The sequence below is a fragment of the Martes martes genome (genome assembly GCF_963455335.1).
Source record: "Martes martes genome assembly, chromosome: 1".
NCBI lineage: Eukaryota > Metazoa > Chordata > Mammalia > Carnivora > Mustelidae > Martes > Martes martes.
In genome coordinates, this window is record NC_137888.1 from 194667809 (window position 1) to 194694929 (window position 27121).

At 45.7% G+C, this 27121-nt stretch overlaps 2 protein-coding genes across 6 annotated transcripts in view; one reads left to right on the top strand and one right to left on the bottom strand.

Annotated features, from left to right (window-relative positions):
* ACTR8 (actin related protein 8) lies at nucleotides 1–19950 on the top strand. Of its 5 annotated transcripts, XR_013968272.1 has the most exons (15): nucleotides 4–228; nucleotides 3722–3892; nucleotides 5337–5447; nucleotides 6084–6188; nucleotides 6409–6582; nucleotides 7756–7849; nucleotides 8064–8196; nucleotides 9682–9835; nucleotides 10778–10873; nucleotides 11542–11682; nucleotides 12605–12869; nucleotides 13599–13762; nucleotides 14619–14805; nucleotides 16349–16450; nucleotides 19466–19950. XR_013968272.1 is itself a non-coding variant. In XM_080827919.1 (14 exons), the coding sequence occupies exons 1-13, from the start codon at nucleotides 106–108 to the stop codon at nucleotides 14760–14762; spliced, it is 1875 nt and encodes a 624-aa protein (XP_080684045.1). In that variant the 5' UTR covers nucleotides 4–105; the 3' UTR covers nucleotides 14763–14805; nucleotides 16349–16526. The 5 variants fall into 5 exon arrangements, 4 of the variants coding, with proteins under 4 accessions (XP_080684044.1, XP_080684045.1, XP_080684046.1 ...); XM_080827919.1 differs by lacking the exon at nucleotides 19466–19950 and having other exon boundaries at nucleotides 16349–16526; XM_080827918.1 differs by lacking the exons at nucleotides 16349–16450; nucleotides 19466–19950 and having other exon boundaries at nucleotides 1–228; nucleotides 14619–16151.
* The window catches only part of IL17RB (interleukin 17 receptor B), a gene marked incomplete at both ends in the record, with an annotated part of 13812 nt that continues 4462 nt past the window's right edge, over nucleotides 17772–27121 (bottom strand). Inside the window, 8 exons of the mRNA XM_080827966.1 lie at nucleotides 17772–18319; nucleotides 19486–19577; nucleotides 20750–20829; nucleotides 21820–21888; nucleotides 22271–22413; nucleotides 23879–23926; nucleotides 25684–25810; nucleotides 26247–26374. Of these exons, the coding sequence (XP_080684092.1) occupies nucleotides 17772–18319; nucleotides 19486–19577; nucleotides 20750–20829; nucleotides 21820–21888; nucleotides 22271–22413; nucleotides 23879–23926; nucleotides 25684–25810; nucleotides 26247–26374 (1235 nt within the window). The remainder of the gene's footprint in view (nucleotides 18320–19485; nucleotides 19578–20749; nucleotides 20830–21819; nucleotides 21889–22270; nucleotides 22414–23878; nucleotides 23927–25683; nucleotides 25811–26246; nucleotides 26375–27121) is intronic.

Here is a 27121-nt window from a genome sequence, read left to right on the forward strand (position 1 = left end):
GTTGCCGGGAAGCCGGCTAGGAGGTTGCGCGTGCGCGGGGGCCCTCCAGCTCCGGCGGCGCGGCGCGTCCCTGAGGGTGGAGGCCGGAAGGTGTCCGCGGCCGCAATGACCCAGGCGGAGAAGGGGGACGGGGAGAACGGGAAGGAGAAGGGCGGAGAGAAGGAGAAGGAGCAGCGCGGAGTGAAAAGGCCCATCGTGCCCGCGCTAGTGCCGGAGTCGCTGCAGGAGGTGAGACGCGGCGCGGGGGGCGGGTCTCGGTGAGGGCCTTCCGGCCGGGCGGGGGAGGGGAGGCGGGCGGGGGAGGGGAGGGAGGTGGCTGCGCGAGGCTTCCGCCCCCCCCCCCTTGGTGGCTGGTGCAGGGGGTAGTTCCCTCCCCGGCCGGCCGCGGAACCGGGTCCGGGCTTTCACCCACTTTCCACGCTGCCGTGGGGTGTCCTTGACCGCAGGTAGTTTGGCACCGGGCAGAGACAGTTGGCGGGGCAGGCGTATTCCTTTGTGAAGGAGAGACCTCGGGGCGTGGAGTCCAGTTCAAGCATAACGCTAGGAAAATCCAAGGCAGGCGACTGTCTGAATAGACGTGAAGAGTTTGTGTGTCAGAACCAGAGCAAGAGCAAATCCTGCTAACCAGAAAGAATTGTTTGGAGTTGCGGGGCAAGCACAGAGCACGTGTGTGTGCGTGTGTGCTTACTGACCAGTGGAAAAAAAAAAAAACAACGTTCCCGTAGGACAGTGGGCAAATTCACAGCAAAAGTAAGGAGGCATTGAAATGTTCAGTTTCATGTTGACATCTCTGAGGCAGTTCCCTAACTGGTGGGTGGGTTAAGGATGACACCCAGCCGGCCAGGCAGCAGTAGGATATGTACAGCACCCTGTCCCCGTAAACCCTGAGGGTGGTTCTTCCTGTGGTACAGGCCTCAGTTTCTCCACCCATGGAGCTGAGGCAGCAGAGTGGCTGGTCTGTAAGGGCCTTGCCAGTTCTCACCCTCTAGGATTCTCTCCTTCTGTGAGTGGAAGGCAGGAGGGTAGAGCTCACAGCTGGGCATGGGGCAGCAGGTTTTAGGGCATGGCATGGGATGGGCTAGTGCAGAAGGCCATAGGGAAGTATTGGGCACGCACTGCAGGTGCCCCCTTTAGCCCCGATGGCCTGGGATGGTTGAAAAGGAAGCGACCTCAGGACCAAGACCTGAAGAATGATTAGGAGTTAGTCAGGGGGAATCTCAGGGAAGGAGAACAGTGTGGAAGTGACCTGGGCCAGGAGAGAATGTGAAGTTTTGGTGATCATATGAAGTTTTGGCGATCAGGATGTCTGGAAGTGAGGAAGAAGGTGCACAAGTTGACGCTAGAGATCTTAGCAGAGCCTATCACAAGAGTCTCAAAGCCAGAGTCGGGTCTCTTCTGGAAGGCAGTGGAGAACTTTCGAAAACCTAGCCAGACTGATTAACTGGCTGAATCCTCACAATAACTGTGAGGTGGGAGCTTCATCCAGAGGAAGAAAGTGCTGCAGTATGAATTGGAAGCCAAGTCTGTGAATCCATAGCCTGGGCCCTTAATCACTGTAGCAGCATTTCCTTAACGTCAGTTGGTTGTAGAACACCCTTTAGTTTTTCTGTGTTCTCTGAGGCTTTTTCATATCCGTTATTTGCTTACTACCTTTTTACTCAGTCTTATTTAAGCGGTACTATTCTGGGAAGTGATTTGTGGGACCTACCAGCTAGTTTTTTCCCTAATATGTTAATATAAATATGGAATTATTAAAAAATATTTATCCACACTTTTGGAAAACTGCCATTCCTAACCCCAGAGCTTTCCAGTCAATGTGCTGCAGCCTGTGTGCTGTAAATGAGGTACAGGTATCCCTGACGGCAAGCAGCTTCATCTTTTTAGTCCAGTCTACTGGACAGATGTCGACCATATTCCAGAAAAGCTCAGGAAGTCCTTTTTAACATCATGCCAACCCCGTGGAAGAGGTGCATTCAGCAGACACTTTCTAGGCTCCTGTGTGCCTTCTGCTGGGCACAGAGTAATGAACAAGACACAAGTGATCCCTTCTTACATGAAGGTTTTTGTCTGTTGGGAGGGCAGACAGTAACTAATTACAAGCATGACAGTTGCCATGAAAATTATATTGCAGAGGGAAAACAAACCTAGTCTAATAACATTTAACTTCAGAACTGAAGGGAGAAGTAAGATTTACTGGGGAGAAAGAACATGGCAGGCAAAGGGAGTTAACCTATGTGCGGACCTAAGTCATGATGGGGAGTTAAGAAATCAAGAGAGATCTAGATTAAGAAGGTTAAAGAGACCAGAAAGGAGGTGGTTCTCGAGTAAGGCTAGAGAAGTAGACTGGATCTTGATTTCAACAGGTTCTGGACTTTATCTTATGGGCAAGCTAGGAAATGTTGTAAATGGAGACATGGAAGAAGAGTAGTGCAGGCTAAGAAGTCATGCAGGAGTGGTGGTTCTCCAAGAGGGATCCTGTTGTCACAGGGATGGTCAGGGATTCTTTCCCTGCTCTCCACTGAAACTCTGAGTCCCCCAACTGATTCAGATTATGTTCTGCCCCCTTTGCAAATTACATATCTGAAACAATCACCATCTAAAAGTAAAGCCCACAGTAATCACTCCACTGTCCTGACATATGCTGCTTTGTCATTTCTTGTTCACCAGTTCCCAAGAGTGGATTGTGAAATGCAGCAAAGTTTTCAGACTCTTGAGGACAGAATAGTGAACTCTGGCATTTTAACCTCAAACGTTTGCCAGATTAGGCGAATAGCACAGAACTAACAAGGGGTAAACTGTTTTAAAAACAACGACCAGGGGTGCCTGTGTGGCTCAGTGCTTTGGAGCCTCTGCCTTCGGCTCGGGTCGTAGTCCTGGGGTCCTGGGATCTAGCCCCGAGTTGGGCTCTCTGCTCGGTGGGGGGGCCTGCCTCCCCCCCTCCCCGCACCTGCCTCTCTGCCTGCTTGTGATTTCTGTCTGTCAAATAAATAAATAAAATTAAAAAAAAAACATACAGTGACCGAAATGTGATTTATGCATACACTCAGGAGTAGTCGAAGTATAAAGCCTTACTTTTCAGCATTACAAAATAATAATTCTGTGCTTATGTGAATTTCTTCCCTAACCTGTTCGGCCAGTGGTTGTTAAACCTGAGCGGTCATGGTGATCACCTCAGGAACTTTTGAAAGTTGCAGATAGGCTCCCTCTCTGAAAATTCTGAATCAGAAAATTTGTAGTGTAGGCTTAGAGTCTAGCTTTTTTTTTTTTTTTTTTTTAATCTACAAGCATCTTTAGGTGATTCAGATTTAGCTAGTATTTTGCTAGTCATAATATTCCCTACGCTTACTCCTTGTCTGTTTCCCCTAGTAGACTAAAAGTCCTCTGGTGGTTGGGATTTTGTCTTGGTCACCATTGTACCTCCAGTAACTGGCACAGAAATGCTCAATAATTGTAGGTTAACTTATATTGGATATTTATCATTTTGTTCACTTGAACAGATGTTGACCTATGTACTGTGAGTCAGGTCCTAGGAGCACAGATACTGGAAAAGAGTTTGCATTCTGCAGAGAGCAATAATTGGTTGCCTCTCAGAGAGCTACCTTCACTGAATTATTTTGATACTTGTGAGTCTGATAGTCTTTACAGGAGACTCACTTCTTAGTCTAGCCTTTTACTTGTATGTTATTTGCTAAGGTCACACTCCTGTGTTTTATATTCGCAGCAAATCCAGAGCAACTTCATTGTTGTCATACATCCAGGTTCAACAACCTTAAGGATTGGTCGAGCCACAGACACACTTCCTGCCAGCATTCCTCATGTCATTGCACGAAGGCATAAACAACAAGGGCAGCCACTATATAAGGACAGCTGGCTCCTAAGGGAAGGACTAAATGTAAGTCAGAAATGAAGGATCTGGAGCACCTGGTTGGCTCAGTTGCCTTTGGCTCAGGTCATGATCCTGGAGTCCCAGGATCAGGAGTCCTGCATCAGGCTCCCAGCTCAACAGAGAGTCTGCTTCTCCCTCTGACCCTCCCCCTTCTCATGCTCTCTCTCTCTCTGTCTCTCAAATAAATAAAATCTTAAAAAAGAAAGAAAGAAAGAAGAGGAGGAAAAAAAAGGAGGATCTGGAGAGAAAGCCCAAGGTGATTTCCCTGGGAGAGCTTAGACTTTCAAGTATGCCGTGTATACTTGAATTAACATCTTCATACCTTTAATGTGTTTTAAAATAATAACATTCAGGGTTACAAGTAGCATTTCTCATGTGAGCTAGTGGTTTTAGATTGTAGAGAAATAATTATGACAAAAGCAAATCAAATTATTTTAACCCATCAGTATGAATTGGGTATTGATGAAGGTGATTTTTAATGGAGGATACAGAATTGTCACTCACTTACTGGTGCATTAAGGTCTCTTAACAGACATATTTTTCTCTTCCAGTTACTTAGAGTTTATATTGAGTTTGTATTTTCAATCCATAAGCAGATTGAATTGTTATAATCACTTTCTCCAGTTTTAGATCAAATTATAATATAAAAGCAAGACTGTATATATCCTTGCAGTTAGCATTTACTTTATCCTGCCTTGCAGATAGTAATTATCAGAAACATTTTTCATGGTAGATGTGGAAATATGCATATTACATTGTAATCTTTTAAGTTTTAAATGAAAGATAGTTTTAGGAACTTGAAGTTTCTGTACTTCTGTTAGTAAGGTTTAAGGTTCCACTTTTTTTTAGCAAGACTACCTAAGTCCATTTCTAAGCTTAAGTGTAACTTGAGGGTGTAAGAGTCTAAATCCATTTCTATCTTTGGATCTAACACTTCTACAATAGGACATAAATCTCAGGAGTAAAAGTTGATAGAAAACAGTAACTTTTCCATGGAGATATTTATAGATGTGTTCTTTACAGTGTTACAGGGACTTGAATACCTGCTGAATAAACAAAATAACCCAAGTGAATAGAACATTGTTACAAAATTACAAATATAAGAATTATGGAGATGTTAGGAAAAGTCTCTAAAATACTCTGTAAATACTAAGTAGCTATCCAGTGCTTAGTGCCATGAACAGTTTTATCACTCAAACTTCACTTGAGGTTATAGATTTTTGCAAATAGTTGGTTTATGGTAAGGGTTCCTTTCTGACTTTTTATTTATAAATAATAAAAAGATTACTTTGAATCCTAAAGATTGATACATATGGCAGAAATTAAGGAAATGCAGCTGCTTGTTTATGAGAGAGCATTTCCTCTTGATGGATTAATTCAGTAGTTTGCCACATTGCTTTCTTTTTTCACTGAATCCTTTGTGCCGCTCATCTTTCACTTTTCTCCCCAGAAACCAGAAAGTAATGAACAAAGACAAAATGGCCTTAAAATGGTGGATCAAGCAATATGGTCTAAAAAGATGTCAAATGGTACAAGACGGATTCCCGTGTCCCCTGAACAGGTTCAGTCTTCACTCTTTCTTCAGATTCATTCTGTCACCACCGTTCTGTCAATAAGTGCTATTCATGATTTCATTATGCAAACTAAAGATGGGATTTCTTTAAAAAAGGAAGAAAACCATTCATAACCACCTACATAATAACCAGATTGGTGTCACAAATGCTTGGGCAAGATGAATAATTTAAAAGATGGTGTTTCTTTGGCAAGTTGATAAAAATTTATAGTGTACTTGAGAGTCTTAAGCGTGTAATTCCAGGATCTTGGTGGGAAGCAATATTCTTACTACATGTGCCATTTTAATATGATAAAAAATACTATTAGAAATGGACATGAGTTGGTATGATACATAAATGTATGTTCAGCTTTAAACAGAGTGCAGTATTAATTTTGGGCTGGCTATGAATCACAGCCTAGGTATTAAAACCACGGGGAAAAAAAAAATCACATATTTGGAAAAGGCCAAAAGAATCTTTTTGTGACCAGTTATTATTTCGCCAAATATTTAGGATTTCTGATTTAGTTTTGCTACTGTATCTGGTCTATGAGAGAGTGGAGAAAAGAGGATTCATACTACATTTCTCCTCTTCCCTTCCCCCTTTTTTCTTACATAAATTCAGAGAATTTTCTGGTGTTTCAGGCACGCTCCTACAACAAGCAGATGCGACCTGCAATTTTAGATCACTGTTCTGGAAATAAGTGGACAAATACATCTCATCATCCGGAGTTTTTGGTGGGAGAAGAGGTAGGGAAATTTGCAGTGCCATCCAGTTCTAATTGTTTCCTAGAATTCATAATCTCTCTTGCAGGCCCAGATACTCACACTGGCTCCCGTGATGTTAGATACTCCACTCTCAACATTTGGAATAGTCAGCAAATGTTAATCATAACTCTGGCCCTAGACTTTTTAATGTGAATCCAGAAAACGCCCAAGAGAAGTTTTAACACTGTATTCATCTCCCTAGGCCTTGTACGTTAATCCATTGGACTGTTACAATATTCACTGGCCTATCAGAAGAGGTCAGTTAAATATTCACCCGGGACCTGGGGGCTCCCTTACAGCTGTTCTGGCAGATATTGAAGTAATATGGTCTCACGCAATCCAAAAATACTTGGAAATCCCACTGAAAGATTTAAAGGTGAGCTGAAATTCAGTTACTTGAACTGGCTTTAAGAGTCTTGATCGGTAAAAGTACATATTACTGAGTTGTTTGTAATCTAGTGTCCTTGAAGCATTCTCATCCTAAGGCGTTGAGGATAGCTTTCCTTCTTCACTGACTTCATCTCTGGTGATTTCTCTTTTTCTTATTTTGTTTTTTTCTGTTGTGTCCTATCTACTGCTCTGCAACCAGAAGGCTTGCTCATGTTTATATCTTCTCTTTGGACCTTTTTCAGTTCACATTTGTTGTCTTATTTTTAATTTCACGAGGTTTTATGTTTGTTTTTTTCTTTTTCAGTTGAAATATAGATGAGACACAAGGTTTTATCAGTTTTAGGTGTACAACACAGTGATTGGACAACCTTGTACATAATATGGTCGCCCCAAGTGTAGGTACCGTCTGTCACCACACAGTGCTATTACAGTACCATTGACTGTACTGCCTGTGTTGAGGTATCTTTCATCCCCATGGCTTATTCATTCCATAACTGGCCGTTATCTCCCACTCCCTTTCACCCATTTTGCCCATCCCCCTCCCTCTTTCCACTCTGACAGCCACCAGTTTATTCTCTGTATTTATGGATCTGTTTCTGCTTTTTTTGGTTTGTTTTGTTTTTTAGATTCTGCATATGATCTTGTGGTAATTGTTTTAACCCATTTTGAGTTTATTTTTGTCATGGTGTGAGAAAGTGGTCCAATTTCATTCTTCTGCATGTAGCTGTCCAGTTTTCCCAGCACCATTTATTGAAGACACCGTCTTTCCCATTGCATATTCTTGCTGCCTTTGTCAGAGATCAATTTATCGCTTAAGTGTGGGTCTATTTTTGGGCTCTGTTGTATTCCATTGATCTGTGTATTTTTGTGCCTGTACCATACTGTTTTGATTATTATAGTTTTGTTTCTTGAAATCTGGGGTTGTGATACCATTTCACAAGTTTTTAATAATTTAAAGGGGGAGGGGAAAAAACACACAATTTCAAAATTTTCTATTTTTTTGTTAAACCTATAAGATAGCAGAGAGGTTTGAGCTTTTGTTCTGGGCCTCTAACCATTGCTGCCATCCTTTAGAGAGAATTCTCTCTGAAGACAAGTATAGTGACATTTATTTTGACCGGATTTTAATATTAACTGTTTTTTTGTTGTTCTTTTTTAGTATTATAGATGTATCTTGCTAATTCCTGATATCTATAATAAACAGCACGTGAAAGAATTAGTGAATATGATCCTAATGAAGATGGGTTTTTCAGGTAAGTCTGGATATTCCAGAGAAAGCTGCTTGAAATGAGATTGTTTTTCTCTTTTACTGACATTAATCTAAGTCAGTGCTGTATTGAAATGCTTATTCTGAGTGTATCAGCCTTGCTTAGACAATTGCCCAAAGGTTCCCAGACTTTAACTGATGATTCGTCCTCGGCTCTTTACTGCTCCCTAGCTGATTGCTCCTCTGCCTTTGTGTTTCAGGGATTGTGGTCCATCAGGAGTCTGTCTGTGCCACCTTCGGAAGTGGTTTAAGCAGCACATGTATCGTAGATGTTGGAGACCAGAAGACAAGTGTGTGCTGTGTGGAGGATGGGGTCTCTCATCGGAATACTCGGTAAGAGCCTTGGAAAGTTGCATTCTCTGCTCCTTCTCCCCTCACAGCCTGTTCCGCTATAAAGCATCAGAAGCTAAAAAGAAAATTTTTATAAGCAATTATATATTCAAAGTTTGCATAGTATACCCAGATTGTGGAAGTGCAAATTCTAGGAAGGCTATAAACCACTGATTTTATCCTTCCTGTTAGAACTCTCCAGTATGAGTTCACATCAGCAGCTCCTGAAAATTCTAGCTTGCATTGTGTGCTTTCCCACGGAGGCAGCTCTTTGTCTTGCTGTGGTCTGCTGTAGACATACCAGTTTGCTCACAGCAAAGCTTCATTTAGGCAGGTCATGTTGGGGAAAGAGGTTTTCGATTCTGAATTCTCTTTCTAGCATTGTGAGTATTTGCTTTTGTCGTAATTGTTCAGTGAGTGATGAGTAGCTTTTGGTCAAGTCCCTTTGTGATGTCATCACTGATACAAGAGGTAATAAAATAACTCTCAGGAGCAGGTTTGCTGCTTCTCCTTCCTGGGACAAGCCCAGCACGGCTGAGCACACTCAGGCAGTGCACAGGATCTCTGCAGCATTTTTGTGCTCCCAGGAAGGCTTCTTCAGGATGCTGTAGTTCTTCCTATCCCTCACGTTGATAGTTCGACATGCAAGGTATAGAAACATTTAAAAGAGGGGCTAAGCAGTCCATAAGAAAGGTTGATCTGTTGCCTCCCACCCCAGATTATGATGCATTCTAAAATCCAGCATTCATTCATTTGGCTTGTCCATTGCTTATGTATTACTTAATGCTGTTGGTTCTCAGAATATGGAGAAAACACTGGGCCTGGGTCTCCCACCTCTAAAATAACGTGGCAGGGCTTTTCCCAAACCATAGAACCATTCAGTTAGTGGGTAGTATACTCTTTAAAGTTTTCTCCTATGAGTTTGTCTTGTGGTGTCACTGCCTCTCAACTTGATATACTGGTGAGTATAGAGAGGCAGACAACTCTCATATGGTAAACAGAGTGTCTTAGAAATGAGTCGCATTTAGTCGTGAGTATTCTGTTTCTTGGAAACTTTTTTGCAAATGGCATGACTGCTGCTAGGTGCCCACCACTGGTCATTTGCTAGAGTTCCATTTCTACCTCCCATCCATCCATCTTGTCCATTCATTTTATTTTTTTTTTTTTTAAAGATTTTATTTATTTGTTTGACAGAGAGATCACAAGTAGGCAGAGAGGCAGGCAGAGGGAGAGGGGGAAGCAGGTTCCCCGCTGAGCAGAGAACCCGATGTGGGGCTCAATCCCAGGACCCTGAGATCATGACCCGAGCCGATGGCAGAGGCTCAGCCCAGTGAGCCACTCAGGCGCCCCCTGTCCTTTCATTTTTATTCCTACTGTAAACATCTTTTGAGACTTGTTATGTTTCACTGTGCCCGATTGAGTTTTTGAAATGCCCTTCGTACCTTCTTGACCAACAGATTACCCACCTGCCTTTTCTTCTAACTCTAGCCTCTGCCTGGCCTATGGGGGGTCTGACGTGTCAAGGTGTTTCTACTGGCTGATGCAGCGAGCTGGGTTCCCTTACCGAGAATGCCAGCTAACAAATAAAATGGATTGTCTTCTTCTGCAGCACCTTAAAGAAACTTTCTGTCATTTAGATCAGGTGAGAGCAAAATCAAAATTGCTAATTTTGTTTCTGGGAAAATTTTAAGATATTTCAAAGGCAATTAAAAATATAATAGTATTATGCTAACCTTTCAACCTAAGTTGAGAGAGGCTTGAAGTTCTTTTTTTTTTTATTTTTATTTTTTAAAGATTTTATTTATTTATTTGACAGACAGAGATCACAAGTAGGCAGAGAGGCAGGCAGAGAGAGAGAGGAGGAAGCAGGCTCCCTGCAGAGCAGAGAGCTGGATGTGGGGCTCGATCCCAGGACCCTGGGATCATGACCTGAGCCGAAGGCAGAGGCTTTAACCCATTGAGCCACCCAGGCGCCCCGAGGCTTGAAGTTCTTAAGGAGTGAGAGTGTTTTGGTAAGGTCAGCGCTGTTAGGTTGTATCAGGTTCTGGAAAATACAGCTGGCTTTTCAAAGAAAGAGTATTTAGCAAATTTGTCTCTTTTTAGAAGATGTCAGGTGTAATGAACATATAGGTATGGACATTTAATAAAATGGCATCAGTGGAAGCACTTTCTTAGTGTTGTGAATATTCAGCATGTTATCATTGCCATATGTGGACTCCTACCTTCTTAGGCTTTCTGTTTCAGGTCTTTTCTTTTCCCTGACACTTGTCAAGCAATCTAATTCTAAATAACAAAATTTTGAGAAACCTAAGACTGGGTATCATTTCCCAGTTACTGAGGGAATTGACTTATTGATTTGGGTCCTTTTTGCAGATGGTAGAAATTTCAGAACCGTTGAAAGGGAAGCAGGGTACTTTAGGACCCTTGTTTTACTAAGTTCCAGTTGTAACGGGAGGAAAAAAAAGAAATGGCAGAAAATTGCAGGGCAGCCTTGATATAGGTAATTCAGATGGTGGAGAGACTTAATTGTCATTTGAGGAGTTTGCATGCACTCTTCACTGACAGCATCTTTTCCTGGAATCAGGACATCTCTGGACTTCAGGATCATGAGTTTCAGATTCGCCATCCAGATTCCCCTGCCCTACTTTACCAGTTTCGATTAGGAGATGAAAAACTCCAGGTAATATATGGCTGTATATTTTCATGGACAGAAAGAAAGCCAGCCAGGTTCAGTAAGACTTGTCTGAAACCTCATGAGGTCGGAGTGTCGACTGGCTTAGATTGTTCACTAAACCAGCTTTTAAGCCACCAATAGAATACAGATTAGAGTAGTTCTGAGGACTGTCTTTTTAATTACCCACTATATGAGTAGTTATTATTTAGAGAGAGGAGTACTGTTCTAAGAAGTTATAAAGTAGCTTATTGGGCACTTGCATTACATTTTTTAAAATTTTATTTATTTATTTGAGAGAGAAGGAGCAGGGAGAGGGAGAAGCAGACTTCCTACTCAGGGAGCCACATGTGGGGCTCGATCCTGGGACCCCTGAATCATGACCTGAGCGGGAGGCAGACATTTGAGCCACCTAGGCATCCCAGCACTTGCATTACATTTGCTTTGACATTTCTCTCTGGTGTCATATTGCTCACTCAGTTGGATGATTTCTGTAAGTTTTCTGGCCTCTTGTGCAATGAAGAAATAATGCTACTCCCAAAAGAGAATGCTTATTTAGTCTGCCTTCTAGGATCTGATCTGCCACTTTTGTTTTGGGAAGAACAGAATTTAATGGATCAGTTTTTTCAGAAGGCAGTGTCCTTGGTTGATCATTTTTTTTTTCCTTCCTTGCACAGGCTCCAATGGCTTTGTTTTACCCTGCAACTTTTGGAATTGTTGGACAGAAAATGACAACTTTGCAGCACAGATCCCAGGGAGACCCTGAGGATCCTCATGATGAGCATTACCTGCTAGCCACGCAGAGCAAGCAGGAACAGGTCCGCAGTGATTCCAGTGTGAGAGGGGACAGCCTTGCCACTGCAGCGGTTTGCCCGTCATTAATGGATCTTTGGCAGTCACTGCAATATGACTGCATGCTAAAGCTAATACTGTTTTTAGAACTGTATATGAAATGAAGTCTAAATTTAAAATCCAGATGATAGATTTCTTCATTCAGCAGACGTTAATTCAATTTCCAGAATACCAGTTCATACATTTAAAAGTTAGTTTAATGAAGATACTTCTTTTTGGTGTATACGTTATTTCTTTTTTATTCAGTAGGGCATGTTTTCAGTAAAATCTCACCTATTTAAAAAATTGTAATTTAAACGGTATGTGGTCTAGGCACAAAGCTGAATTCTTTTGTCCAGAGCTAATGATCCCAGTAATAGGAAGTCTGATGCAGGGGCACAAAAAGCTCTTCCCTGCCAATGAAACAGCAGCTCATGATGGAGAGAGGAAGGCTCTAAACTTTTTCTAGTCCTTGTCCCTGAGCATGAGGTGGTTAGATAAGGTCTGAAAATGAGGGTTCCACAGTAGCCACAGGCACAAGAATCCTACTGAAATACTCCACTTAAAAATTCTGTTCAAGGGAGAAATGCCCATGTACACTGACTTATCAGTTTTAAAATCCAACCAGTGATAGGTCATGAGACTTGCCCTGACTGTTATTGACTGCTTTGGAATTGTCAGCACATCCTCCTCTTCTGCACACCACGTATCAGTACCAGGCGAACTGGGAGTGGGTCTGGGTGGTTGGCTATGTACTGGCATGCGTTCCCTTGCACCACAGTGATGCACCTTTGTTTTACGGTGGTGTAAATAGTGCCCCATGGAGGGGTGCTGTCTAGCTGGGAAACATCCACACTGTTCTGTTACAGTCCTACCATCCACTTGATTGTCCTTTTGATTGATTTAAAGTCTGCCAAAGCTACTGCTGACCGAAAGTCTGCATCCAAACCCATTGGATTTGAGGGGGATCTCCGTGGCCAGTCTTCCGATCTTCCAGAAAGACTCCATGCCCAGGAGGTGGATTTGGGGTCCTCCCAGGGAGACTGTCTGATGGCTGGCAATGAATCTGAGGAGGCTCTCACAGCACTGATGTCCAGGAAGACTGCTATCTCGCTATTTGAAGGGAAAGCTCTGGGCCTGGATAAAGCCATTCTTCATAGCATCGACTGCTGTTGTAAGCATGTTTTGGAAGCTGGTTAGGTGAAGGGGGTCAAGCTGGAGTGTGGTTGTGCAGCATAGCGTATGCATTGAAAAACTGTGGCGCTCCTGCTTTGTGCTCGCATTGTCTGGTATTAGGAATTGGTTCCTGGCCTCATTGGGCATATAGCCTACTAGAGGAGACCAAAGAAGTTAAATTGCCGCACAAATTGGAAATTACAACTGTAGCAGGTGCTACAAAGTCGAACTAAAGGATACTGGCTTTCAGAGCTTCTGATAGGATTTAGTAAGGGATTTTTATTAGGAGAAAGAAGTGTGGAGGGTAGGAGGCTTGCCAGGGAAGCCTTCCTTGGGGAAGAGCCCTTTGAGAGATCTAGGAGGTGAGTGGGGGTTAGCCTGTCACAGACAGGATGGCATTCCGGGCAGAGGAAGAGGCCTGTGTGGAGGCAGTGTGGCTGGGGGGCAGGGGCCAGGATGGAGCTAGAGAAGCCGTGTATATGTGCCACATTGGACTTTGTAGGTCCCTGTGGAGATTTTGGTCCTAATCCTCCAAGTAGCAGGGTGCATATGGTAGCAACTTGTTCACATTGGTGTTTTGCAAGATTCTTCTGTCTGCATTGCTGAGGATGGGTTGGAGAGAGATCTTTGAGGAGGCTCTTAAACAAGCAAGAGATGGTGGTGACTTGGCCCAGGGTGGTGGTGGATATGGAGAAAAAGAGTTGAAGGAATATCATTGTCTTTTCAGCATCTGATGATACCAAAAAGAAGATGTACAGTTCCATCCTCGTGGTGGGAGGTGGTTTGATGTTTCATAAAGCTCAAGAATTTCTGCAACACAGAATTCTCAACAAAATGCCACCTTCATTCAGGCGAATTATTGAGAATGTGGATGTGATCACAAGGCCCAAGGTCTGTTGTTCATGGTGCAGTTGAATTATATGTAAATGAAACCAGGACTGATTCTTTCTAATTATAATGTATGTGAACAGATAAAATCCTGGGAGCCATGAGCTTGCATCTGGGCAGCTCTTAATTAAGGGTTTGGGCAAGTGGAAAAATTTCAGTAGGTCACAGATTTGGTGCAAGGAGCTTTGGGCTAGGGGTCTGGAGTCCTGGGTGTTCCCAGGACTCCGGACCCCTGGGTATCCCTGCTGTGCTCTTCAGACTCGCATGACTGACTTCCAAAAGCCATGCCTTTGGAAAAGGACTGGGTAGGGCAAGAAGACTGGCTGGTCTCCCATCAGCCAGAACAACTCCAGTTTTCACTTTCATGTCAAGGATTTGTTGCTGGTCCTGGACCAGGGCATATTTACAGATCCTTCTGGTTTGAACTATCTTGGAAAGAAACACAGACCCTGGAATTTAGAAAGAGATTGTTGTCTGTGTTTCATTATATCCCACGAACAATTCCTGGGGATGTTCTTATTTAATTTTAATCCTGAGGAAGGGGTAATGGGATATATTTATTCCATTCTAACTTCAGAATAATGATTTCCTTTTGTATGTTCCTGCGTATGGGCGCCTGTTTGTGGAATAACAGTGAATAGTAGCATCTTCAGTAATAAACACTGAAGTTCTCTTATCAGTTGGAACAGAAAGTTGTCTGTAGTTCATTGGTCCTCTATGGATGAGTCTTTAATGCAGGTTGAAAAATCTGGCTTTTTAGGTATTAACTCAGCAGGGTTTTTTTAGCCCCCAAATTCAAGGAAATGATTAAGTATACATCTTGTCTACTTTTACTGAAATATCTTCTTCACTTCCCTAGGACATGGATCCCCGGCTGATCGCGTGGAAAGGAGGGGCCGTGCTGGCTTGTTTGGACACCACACAGGAACTGTGGATCTACCAGAGAGAGTGGCAGCGCTTTGGTGTCCGCATGTTACGAGAGCGAGCTGCTTTCGTCTGGTGAAAATGGGCAGGAAGTCACTAGAAGACCAAAAACAGGCCTTCTGGTATAAAAGACTCTTAAAGAATATGTATATTTTAATTTATTGACTTAGATGCTTATGTTTCATGGAAAATAAATGAATTTTAACTTTTACGTTGACAACAGGATATTGGTGTGAAATTATAACCTGCTTTTGTAGCCAGGACATTTACCAATAAATATGAACTTAGTTTTAAGTGGTAAATTCTCCTGCCCCTTTCTCAGGGTCGCAGGAGGTCCCTGATGATGTGAAATGTTTTGGCACGCCTTGGTTTAGGTTGACCTCAGTGTCATCAGATAGTCTTACACAGCCACAAAGGGTGGGTGTGTGACTTGCTGTCTGGCCGTTTTCCTCGTGTGTTAACAGCAGGCACACATTGTTTTGACTCATGTGTGCTCTTAGAATTCTAAATGGGGAGAGAAAAGGTCCTTTTTTTCTTTTTCTGTTGGATTACAAGAAAGACAGTGACCAGTTGAGCTCTGGATTTCCAGAGGCAAAGACAAGGCTGGGCTGGCTGACTTTGTCACTCGACATGCTTCAGGATGGGCTTGGGGAAAGAAAACAGTCCGTATCTGACCAAAACAGAACAAAAACTGAAAAGGAAAACCCATTTCCTTCCTAAAGCCAAATAGAAACAATTCAGGTGTAATTGTTCACTTGTGCAGGTAAATAAGGTGACTGCGTACCTTACCTAATAAATAAGGTGGCTGCTGCTTACCAACTTAGTCATCAAGCCCCCAATTTTCCTTTTCCTGAAGAACCAAGAGAAAAGTTCTGGAACTCTTTGTGCTCAGTAAGCTCATTTGACCTTCATCTGCAAACAATCTGAAGCAAAATCTAAGTACAGACAGCTATTAGCGCCTGTGGTCCCGGCCCTGATGAAGCCTTCCGAGCCCCTGGTCAGAGGAAGAGACGCCATTGTCTGGAGACGGAAGCCGTCAGTGAGCACAGCCCACGGGCTCAGAGACCTGGGGGCGCTGGGGATGCCTGATTCCTGCCACTCCCTGCTGGGCATCTGCGTTCACCATCTGCTCATCCCAAACTGGAGATACTGGAGATAATGGGAGTGGCAGAGGGGGAGGGAGGTTGACAAAAGTAGGGCCAAAAAAGAGATGGAGGTGAGAGTGGAATATAGAAAGAACAGGATGGCTAGAAGTCTCAGGGCTTGGAGAAACGCTGGTCCTAGGGCATTAGCATAACGATGAGTTTCCCATGTATGTGATCAGTAGGCGAGGAACGAAGAAGAGTCCATCCCAATAACGAAAGGATTTTACCTTGTGGGTACTATGGAAGATATGTGCCTTCAATCTGAAGATTGTATGCTCTTTATTTTTTTAACTTTTTAACAAAATAAATTGATACAACATTGATTTTATTTGTTTCTGGGCTGTTTCAACACAATTTATTCATGGCTACCTAGTTCCAAAAGCAAAATGTATTTTTGTGTATCTTTTTTTTTTTTTTTAACATAGTATAACCTATTGTTCTTATAACTGGTAGGTGTTGATTCAGAGGAAGTTGGTTTCTGGTCCAAGTTTTGACATAAGCCTTGTCTTTCTGTTACCAGCGCTTATAAATGTGAAAACTGGTCATGCAAGTAAGCGATCTTAACCACATTAAACATACTGCCTCAGCCATTACTAAGTGTCTACTTCTGAAGTTGGACATGGTGAGTTTTCACTCTGTGCTTCCTTATTTTGGTTTTTATTTTATCCATAAGACCTGGCTCTTTAAGGACAGTTTTAACCCTTCACAAATACATACTAACAGGTATCCAAGGAAGCTGATCCACATTCTAGGGCAGATTCAGTATTGTACTGTTTGAGAGAGAAAAGCATTCGTAGAAAAAGGTACTTTTTTTTTTAAGATTTTATTTATTTATATGACAGAGATCACAAGTAGGCAGAGAGGCAGGCAGAGAAAGAGGAGGGGAAGCAGGCTCCCTGCTGAGCAGAGAGCCTGATGGGGGGCTTGATCCCAGGACCCTGGGATCATGACCTGAGCGGAAGGCAGAGGCTTTAACCCACTGAGCCACCCAGATGCCCCAAAAAAGATACTTTTAGAGGAAAAAGTTGGAAGATGTAAAATACCGTACATATCTAGTTCTGGTAATTTTTTATTTAAGCAAACTATTACAATAACTCATTTATAAAAAGATTACTTCAAGAGGGCTGACTTTGAACAGAGTAGGAATTTGTGTTTTGAACATGAGAAGTCGCATAATAACCAAGAAACTGAACTCTTGATAGTAACCTCTAATAGGTAACTTTTGGCGAAAGTAGACATCAGATCTGCAGGTAATGGGTGTCAGTGTCCACGTTAAAAGTCACCCGTACAAGACTCGGCTAGGACCTGAATCTAGTTCAGAGGGAGCAGGTCCTCTGCAAGTCCCAGTAATACAAGTGGCTGCATGTATCCTGCGTCTTCTGGTCTGCAGAGAGGATTTCGGCTTGTTACTCCCTATTCTGTTTTCTTAAAAATGGCTTTTGGATGTAATAGATGGTTTTTTACCCATGAAGTTACTGAGTGAATGAGCAAAGGCTTTACTTCGGTATTCACCAAGTTTAGAGTGTCCGAGAAATAAGTGGTTCTACTTAGTGTGCAGTGCATGGGCTATTCGGGACTGGACAGTCGGCTGGAGGGTGTTTATCATCGTGTTGTCAGAATGCTTATAGTTCTGCCTTACAGTTCTCCTTGACTTTTAGGAGTGAAGTTGATTTAGCTTTATAAATTTAGTTTCTGTCCTTCAGTTAATGCTACAGTAGTTAGTAGTATTTGTAACAGTTTTTCGGGCATAAACGTTTTGATTAAGCTAAGACGTATGTATTCATTAAGGAATCCTCCCTGTTCCTGTTGCTAAATACAGCAGGTGTCTGTGAAGTCTCCCTGCACATAGCCCACACAGGAAACTTCAGAATCATCTGAGATACTTTCCGCCTGTAACTGGAGGAGTAGGAAGGCTTCAAGGCCCCTCACTTCTCACGGGCGGGCTACAGGGAACAGGCCGTCAGCCTCTTCCCTGCTGACACCTGCTGCTTGACACGGAGTAGTTCTGTACAGAAAGCAGGCGCGTCCTTCATGAGGTGGTACCTGGGGCAGACGCTGAGCGCGCTGTATTCGTCTTTGGTATCAGCCTCTCTAAAATAGACCACCATGTATTTGTGAAGGGGAGTCTGGCTTCTCAGATCGCTACAGAAGAGGTTGAAGGCCAGGGGGAACAGGTCTTGGGAATTCTCATGGGGGCTGCCGTCACTCCTGCCACAGGTGCCATCGCACCTGGGACTGACGTCATTGGAAAGGAGGAAGATGACTTTATCCACTGCTTTCTTCTGAGTGGTAAGCCACTGCACTGGACCCATCTCCGCTATTTTCTTTTTCTGCCACTCTTCAAGGATAACCTCACTTCTGCAGTGGTTCTGAAGAAACTCAGTGAAGTGACAAACCGTGTGATGGAAACATATTTCACATGGGTAGACCACAAGAACCTTAATGGGGGGCAGGAGCGTGGTAGTAGGGAAGGGAGCCTTCCTGGTCCTTTCTGTGGGGAGAGAAAGCACTTGTTGTCTGTGAACAGCAAATGGCAGGCTTTTACTCTGGTCTGAACCACCATTAATAAATGATCCCTTGCTAGGGAATGCTGGCGGAGCACCAGGGACATTGTTCCTGCCAGAGGAAAGTGTCCCCAGTGTTCCTTTTAAACATATCACCTGAAACACACTGATGTCTAAACCTTAGAGATGCTTTAAAAGATGTGTTTTCCAAGTTTCTATACTAAATAGGTCCTCTTCAGCCTTATCTTTTCAAGTAAATTCATTGAGGAGATTTAGGTTTGAGGTACTTTGTTTTAGGTGGGTGGTTGTAATTGTCCTACTCTTAGTGTCCTATACAAACAGGGCCACTGACCTGTCCTTCACATCATGTTTTGAGTCAGGTCAACTCAGTGATTGGACCATCTTCTATCTGCATAGTTTTGTAGTTTGTAGTTGCATAAGGTTACCTGGTACCCCATTTCAGCTGGCACCGAACTGGAATGCCGTGTGTGCTCTAGAACGGAAACTACCTATGAAAGTATTGTAACTATTAACAGGCCAAACCGTATCCCCTAAATAGTGGTATTCCCAAGGCCAAGGTTCCACATGGTTTTCTTACTTAGGTTAGCAGACTGATCTTGTTCTATCGACAACATCACAAATGACCCAAAGGGTGCATTCATATTTTGTCTCCATGTGGAGGAGAGGAAAAGCAGAGGTTTTCAGTGTATCGGTATAAATACTCTGATTCCTGTATTCAAATCCTCGATGTTTTAGAGTTGGCAAGCTCCCTAGAGTATATGAATTCAAGCGAGTGTTGTTCTTAGGCCACGGAAGAATTACTTTTAAAAACTAGGAACTAGCTTTGGAGTACCTATTAGAGGCAAAATGCAATTCGTTATTAGCTATCTTTTGCCCATTGCAGTCCTTGTAGATGCCTCAGTGGTAAAAATGAAACCAGTGGTCGTCACCAGATTGGGAGGTCCCCATTCCTGCTTTGCCTTGGCAGATGGGGCCCTGGCATCGTTACCAGTATTTTTGGAGCGCTCCTCGGCATTACATCAGGGCGACCTGACTCTTGTCCTAACACCAAAATGTGATTGCCTTTAAAAAAAAATTCTAAGTGTTATTTTCTCCTTTGGATTTCTTTAAAGAATGGAATTGTACCACTTACCACGCCTCCACATGAGACAGATCCCAGCGGCCAGCACCCATGTGGCCACCAGCAGAGCTGAGAGGAGAGGCAGCCAGCCACCCAGCATGCCTCTGCCTGGAGAAAACAAAGTTTATCTACCTTCAGCAAAACAAAACCAAATTTATCTCCTCTTTCGGAAGCTTAAGATTTTCACTCTATACTTTGTAGAAGTTTAGATTCCTATAAAACCAAGGGTGGGTATATCTCCAGGGGGTCTGCAGATTGGCGCATTTTCCCACAGAGTGTGCAGGCCATGCATTAGATTCTCAAAAGGGATACGGGACCCAGGAGGTTAAGAAAGTTCCCCCCAAATCACTTTGGCTTTTTACTCCACATACACGCAGGCATTTTCACCATGGTAACTGGAGTTCGCATTCGGTTTTTTTGTTCTTTGATGAATTGATGTTGTTGTGGGCATGATTACTTAATACATAGTACACATGGATGCTGGTTTTAAAGGCTGTTTTGTTAGACAAACGTGGGGGGTAGTGCCACCCCCACACGCTTGTGGGTCAGTTAAGCTCAGGAACTCCTAGGCATTGTGGCCACACCAAAGTCAGGATTGTCAGGCACCTGGGTTGTCAGTTCGTGCGGCTGAGTTTCTAAGAATACCACTTTCTAACTTTTGACTCCACCTGGCGTCAAAAAAAGCTAGTTCTGGGAATATTTTATAATTTGCCTATCTGTAGCAAGAGAACTGACACCTCTGAATGCAGAGAGACATTTTGCCAAACTACTGCTGTCAGGCATCAGTGAGGCATGTCTTTTGGGGCTCATAGTCCTCATTTGTCATCCAAATGTCGGCTGTGTGACCACGCCACACTACTTTCACAGTTAGGCCAGGGCCACTGAGGCTGGTTAGAAAACCACAGTGCCATGAAAGGCCCCTTCTCCTCCACACTCGGTCCTCTAACGCCTCTGACTTTCTGGCCCATCCCTGTAGCACTCCGCACATCCATTTTGTGCTGTTTATCCCCCCCTTCCTGTGTGTACCCTGTTTCATAAAGGATCCTGCGGTGAATTCATACACCAGGCCTTCATTCTCAGTGTGGGGCAGCTTCGACCTCTGGCCCTGCACCCCAGCCCCCCATGCGCGGTGGGACTCCCTCACCCTCCTGCGGGGCAGGTGCACGCCCTGGGACACAGCGAATGGGGCGCCACTGGTAGGGCCCCTCGGGCTCTGAACCTCTCTGGCAACCCTGCAGAAAAGACTGGGCACTTACGACTATCCCAGGGGAAGGACACGCCTTCTGGCGGGCAGAGCACAACCGTTCCTTTGCGTCTGATGCAGTCATTGCCACAAGTGTGGAAGTACGGAGTCAGCTGAGGGAAACACAAGAGGTTCAGGAAGTTCCCATCATGCTTCAGAGCAAAACCAGCACGATGCCTGTTCCCACCAAAACTCCTTCTCTTCTGGTTTGAACGGGGTCCCCACCCCAGCGTGGTGATGAGGTATTTTTCCCTTGGGCACACTTTCATAACAAAGCCCTAACATCCAAACTAGGGACCCAAGACTGAACACCTTCCAACTCCTGAATTGTGAACCTAAACTTTGTACGTGTTGCTAATATGCTGGTTTCCTTATCTAAAAGGGTTGGTCACATCCTAATACATATGCAAATACTTCCTCTAAAAACACTCAGAGCAGCAGAGCTCCTAGTGACAGACATGTCCCCGGGGACTAGGAAAGTCTAGTTCCCTGGAAAAGGGGCGCTGTCATAATATGCTGACAGGAACCTGCTCCCTCGGGCGCGTCTGAGTACTGCCTTTATGTTCCCGGGGATGAGAAACAAAAGCTCCTTCTATCTTGGGTGTGACTGTGTCCCACTATGACCCTCCATGTCCCCACGTCATAAACTGGGAGCTGAAAGAGACCTGAGAGCATCTGCTGGTCCAACTTCCTGTTCCCAGCGGAGTCAAAGGTGGCGGCTGCCCTTCAAAGTTCCTACACTGATCGCAACCCAAACCTCCTGCTTTCCAATCCTTTGTTGCTTCATTTTGCAGTTGGGACAATTAAATGGTACTCCTGTCTCAGAATGACTCTGAGGCTCAGTAACTAAAAATGGAAAGTCAGCAGCCAGGAATAAAAGCAAAAAGGACCGTGACCTTGAGGTCAACTCTGGCCCAGCCCTCACTTCTGTAGCCCCTGAGGCAGGGACCCCTGCGGAGATCCCTGAGTGCCAGGTGGTGGGCAGGCAGGAGCATGTTGCAGGAGGGAGTTCATGGAAGAGCTGGAAGCAGCAATGTACAGGAGCCCGGCTCCGTGTGTCCGGCCCCCCTGCCCCAACCCCACAACACCTCATTAAGCTTTACCTGGACCGCAGCACCTTCACTTTCCCCGGTCACTGGAATCACCACCGAAGCTCGACTTGGGGGTGTGTTCTGGTGCAGGTGACATGAGACAAAATCGAGAATCATCATGAAGCATGTGAATGAGGACAGCAAACAGCCAGTGAGGGAACTGCTCTTCCCAAACTCTCAATTCACTAGACCGTGTGAACAAGCATCCACTTCGTACTTAGGAAATGTCTACTTTTGTTGGTTTTAGATTCTTGGGGCCATTTCCAGAGATGTTCCCCGGGACTCGTTTCTCTAACAATCTAAAGAGCCCAGCACATTTGGACAACGGACAGTCCTGTCTGAGCTCGGTTGGCATTGAGAGCCTGTCCGGGGCATCCTAGAGTTTCTACATTTTTTGTCACCAAGGTGAGGAAGGCTGGAGGTTAGGACGGGGGTAGTGTTAGGAAATAAAGGGAAGAAGTACCTCCAGCACGTTAGAAAACCCAATTACAATGTTATTTTGGATGAGAGCCATGTATTTGTTTCCAAGGGGGCTGGTTGTAAAATTCACTTCTACTGCCGTCCCGTTCTTCTTGCAAGCGGTGATGTTGGGATCCCACAGACTTCCTGAGTCAAGAGAGAACCACAGGGGTGGAGTTGCAAAGCGTCGCTCATTGAAGTCCCCCAAAGGGCTTGACAAAAATCCAAGTTCTCAGGCGTACTTGCAGCCAAGAGATACGGGCTTGACTGCGTAGTGTACTTTGTACTAATCCTTGCTCCCAGAACCTCAAAGTACCTGCTGCCCATGAAAGTTTAGGGGCCGCATGTCACTGCTTTGCATAAGATAGCTTCCCTGGGCTGGGGGTGGTGGGAGCCACAGATCCGGCTCTACTACTCACTTCTATTCTCAACAACCATTTTGAGTCAATGGTAGGGTCAGCATTTTCTCCTTTCCAGAATGGGGAGGAGGAGCCACAGGCCACAAGACAGGGCTAAGATTATAGAGCAAGTGAATTCAGGATCAGAACTGCAGCTACTAGAACATTCTGGGTTCATCAGACCATTCTTCTGGCTTTACTGAATGTGAAATAAGGAAATGCCTCCTCGTTTAGCAGATACTTGGACAGGCCTGCTCTGTGGGAAAAAGTTGATTGTTGTGACTTGCAAATCAGCACCAGGTTCATTTCCAGGAACATGAGAGATGATAGCATGCATTGTTTCCCCCACCTGGGAGAGCATTTCGGGCCCTAGCTCAGAACTGTCTTTAGGAGTGGGGGCTCTAGGACTGACTGTAGGTCCTCAGAGCTCCTCACACTCACCATGCCCCCCACAGTCCAGATCTCTCCTGGTGGGGGACCAGAGCAGAAGCACAAAGCTCTAAGTCGGCCTTGCACTGAGGAGGCTGCATGGGGCTCAGTCTGACAGGGTGCACAGGGATGCCTTGTGGGGTTGGGGCACCTAAAAGATAGGGATGGTTCCCTCATATCCCACCAGCCTCATTAGCATCCTAAGACCCTATTTCCCAGAAATTTACACACGCCCTTGTAAGATCCTCGGGAATGAGACACTCGGGACTGATTATCCTGAAGGGACTTACTCCAGAATTCAAAGGGTAGTGGCAGGTTCTAATAGCTTAGCATGTGAGAGGGGGAACCCTGGTGATGACACAGGTCGAGAATACGCTTATGGGTCATGACTTGAGCTAACACGCCCACCCTGAATATTTGCTAATCCGAGCAGAAGGCTCCCCCCGTGGCCAGAGGTCGGTGGTATTGCTGTCTGAGAAGGGGCAAGAGCTCAGGGATTCCCCTCCAACCAGGAAGGCCTTCCGCCAGCACCACCAGCAATGCAGTTGGGACAGAAATTATCATTCTACCAAGTTGGTGGGTGTTCTACGACCGCCGCTCACTGCCTACACCTACTCAGAGTCGGCCCTTCTCTGGACAGGCCGACTGATTCAGTGGGCACAGTGCCAGCCGGGGGTCAGCCCGCTCTGTGTAACTCTCGGCCTCAGTTTCTTCGTGGAAGATGGACTGAGCTGTGTGGGCTCCAGTTTCTTCCAGTAACAAAGGCAAACGCTGTATTTACTTACCTGCCTCGACGCACTTTTTTTTGTATTTCATTATGCGGCTTAGGCAGCCTGGAGATTTGAATGAAAGTTTTGTTTTAGAAAAAGGTATCTCTGCCCCACTTCCTTGCCAACAAGTACACACAACACAGGCTTGCCACACTTGTAACGAACGGCCAGAATGTTCAAGATGCGAGGTTCAGAGAGCGAATTTAAATGGGATGCTCACATTTGACTGTTAAGCAGATCACCCACAAAGTGATAGAGTCTGATTTTAAAACAATCTTTATCAGAATAGTACCTGTGAGCCCCAGGAGAAGACTCAACCCTTTGAAACTGAGGCTTGCTAATATATGTAAATACTGCCCCTTCCAGGAGGTGGAGCTTAACCCACACGCTACACCCACTCCCCAGAGTGGGGCAGATTTAGTCACTTGTCTTCAAAAACTAGAGTAGAGAAATGGAAAGCCAGTAGATGTCAATGGAGATGGCTGGCAGATACCAGCGACATCGTGGTGATGTCACCCACCCCTGCTAGGAGGCAGTGGGAAGGACACTCCACCTCTGCACGGTCTCCAAAAACCCACATCCCCAGGCTCATCAGCAGACAAACATCAGACAGACCCAGACTAGGGGACATTCTGTAGGATGCCCGGCCACCCATCCAGATTGCCAAGGTCACGAGGACTTAAGACTCGAAGCCTGTCTCAACCAGAGGAGACAGGAGATGCAAGGACTAAATGTGACTGGAGCAGAAAGTGGGCATTCACAGAAAAGCAGGTGACATCCCAATAAAGTCTGGAGTTTAGTTAGTGGACGTGTACCCCTGTGGGTTTCTTAGTTTTGACACATGTAACCACAGTAACGTGACAGGTTGCAATGCAGGACACGGGGTGAGAGCCCTATGGGAATGCTTTGGACATCTACACAACTCTTGGTACTATCTTTGCAAACTTATTCCAAAATCAAACATTTCTATTTTTTAAAATGAGGTTTGGTCTCATCGAGAAATCTGGAACACCCTGGGCCATAAGCTCAAAAGAACAGCAAGGAATTGGGAATTGCCCCCTTTGGCTTGAATGCTTCGCCAGGGACAGAGGACAGGACTGGAGGACAGAAGAGGTGACCCAGCCTAGGTGAGGGAGACACGGGGACTGCTGTAGCCAGGCACCGTGCTGGACCCTCCCCACGCGACACGTGATCCTCTGTCCCGCTCATGGCAGCCCCGTGTGTGACACTGCAGGTGTGACACTCGAGGGCTGCTTGTGGGCTGTGGAGTAGCGGAGATGACCCAGTGTTCAGCTCGGTGCCACCCTGCCTCTCGCCCAGGGTCCTCTGGAGGCTGAGACCCAGCTGCTCCTCAGACACCACAGCCTGAACAGACTTCGTGCAGGAAATATTTTGCATCAATGTTAAGAGCAGTGAAAGTCGTCGACTGAGAACGACCGGCGTGGGAACGCCAGCATCACTAGGGCGGTGTGTGTGTAATCCGGGGCGAATTTCTGAAGCTCTCCGGGTCTTTATCTGTGCAATAGGGCTCTCCCCACCTCAGGGTTGTTGGAAGCTTTGGTGAGAGGCTGCGTGTCAGGCGCTCAGCATGGGGTCCGACGCAGGAATGGGCTGTCCCCTACGTCTGATCTGACTTACTCCTCTCCCCCGCTCTGTGAGGGAGGCACGGTTACTGTGTGTTACTACGTCTGTGTATCACAGATGAGGAAAGCAGACTCGGTGGGGCCAAAGGCTTTGTCCAAGGCCCCCCAGCCTCTCTGAACCAAACCACACGCCCCGCGGCAGGCATCCCAGCCAGACAGAGGGGTGAGGGGGCTTACCTGGCGAGGTGAAGTTCACAGACATGGAGGGGGGGTCTTCATTCATATTGGCATTGGGGATATTGTGGGCCCCGATGAAGTAGACTGTGTTAGGCTCTACAGGGAAGCCTGTGTAGGAAAACGTCCACTGGAAGGCAAAGCAAAGAGCCCCTGAATTTCCAAAACACCGCCCCGCAGAGACACAGCACCTTCGCGTGCTGCCCTTTTCATTTATAATTGCCTATCCTGAACCTACTGCTGACACTGAGGTCTCCAGCCGAGGTCTGCTACGGGAACGTAGCCCACACAGTTTGCCAGGGTAAGTCACAGAATCAGAGAAGCATAAGCTTTTAGATCCGGGATAGAATTTAAGTTCAGCTGCCCTCACTTGGCTGATGGGGAAACTGAGGCCTGGAGACACTGACTTGCCCAAGACACACAGGTTGTAAGTGGCCAGGCAGTCAGCTCTAGGCTCCAAGCAGTGGCCGGTCAGCAGTCTGGGTGTCTAGTAGGTCACCGCCTCCCCCCAAGCGACCGGGCCAGCTGAAAGGATGGTTAGCCGGGGCCTCACTCTGCGTGCTCACCCTGCCGCCGGTCCGTGGGGTCTGAGTCTGGAAAGCTTCTGTGTAATTGCATCTCACACAGCTGTAGGACCGCGTGCTGCTCCTGCCTGTCACGCAGATCTTGGTGGCCTTCAGGAAGCGAATGCTGGCTGTAGGGAAAGGCAAGAGCGCTGTTGTTGATCGAGCACCTACTCCACGGCCAGCCGGATGCTAGAACGCCTCACCACCCATCTCAGTTCATACGACGGTCCCGGAAGGCAGGCGCCCGGGTGCCTGTGTAACAAGGGAGGCGAGTGAGGCGTGGGGGATTTCAGGGAGCCCTGCCCAAGCTTACAGAGCTCCTCAGCGGCAGACGTGGACTCAGCTCTCAAGACCATGCTCTTGGGGCGCCTGGGTGGCTCTGTGGGTTAAGCATCTGCCTTCGGCTCAGGTCATGATCTCAGGGTCCTGGGATTGAGCCCCGCATTTGGCTCTCTGCTCAGCAGGGAGTCTCCTCCCCCCCCCCGCCCCCTGCCGCCTGGCTCTCTGCCTACTTGTGATCTCTGTCTGTCAAATAAATAAAGAAAGAAAATCTTTAAAAAAAAAAAAAGACCACGCTCTTTTCTCCTCACAGGGAAGCCCCAATCTCACAGGGTCCTGCCAAGGGGACTCCAGCTCCGCACTACTGTGGGTGTCTGTCAGGGAGAACAGGCCCCCCCAGAGCGGCACCCCCAGACCCTGCCAGTTCTGAGCACCCCTGCCCTCCCCCTATTCCCTGCCTCTCTAAGGCTCACTACTCCTTCAGGGCCCAGCTCCCCAGGAGCAGCAGCTAACAAATGCCGGTGCCCACTCTGTGCGAGGCATGGGGCCCCTGCCCTCCTGCCCCTTGTGAGGGCCGTCTCTTGCTCGCCATGGCT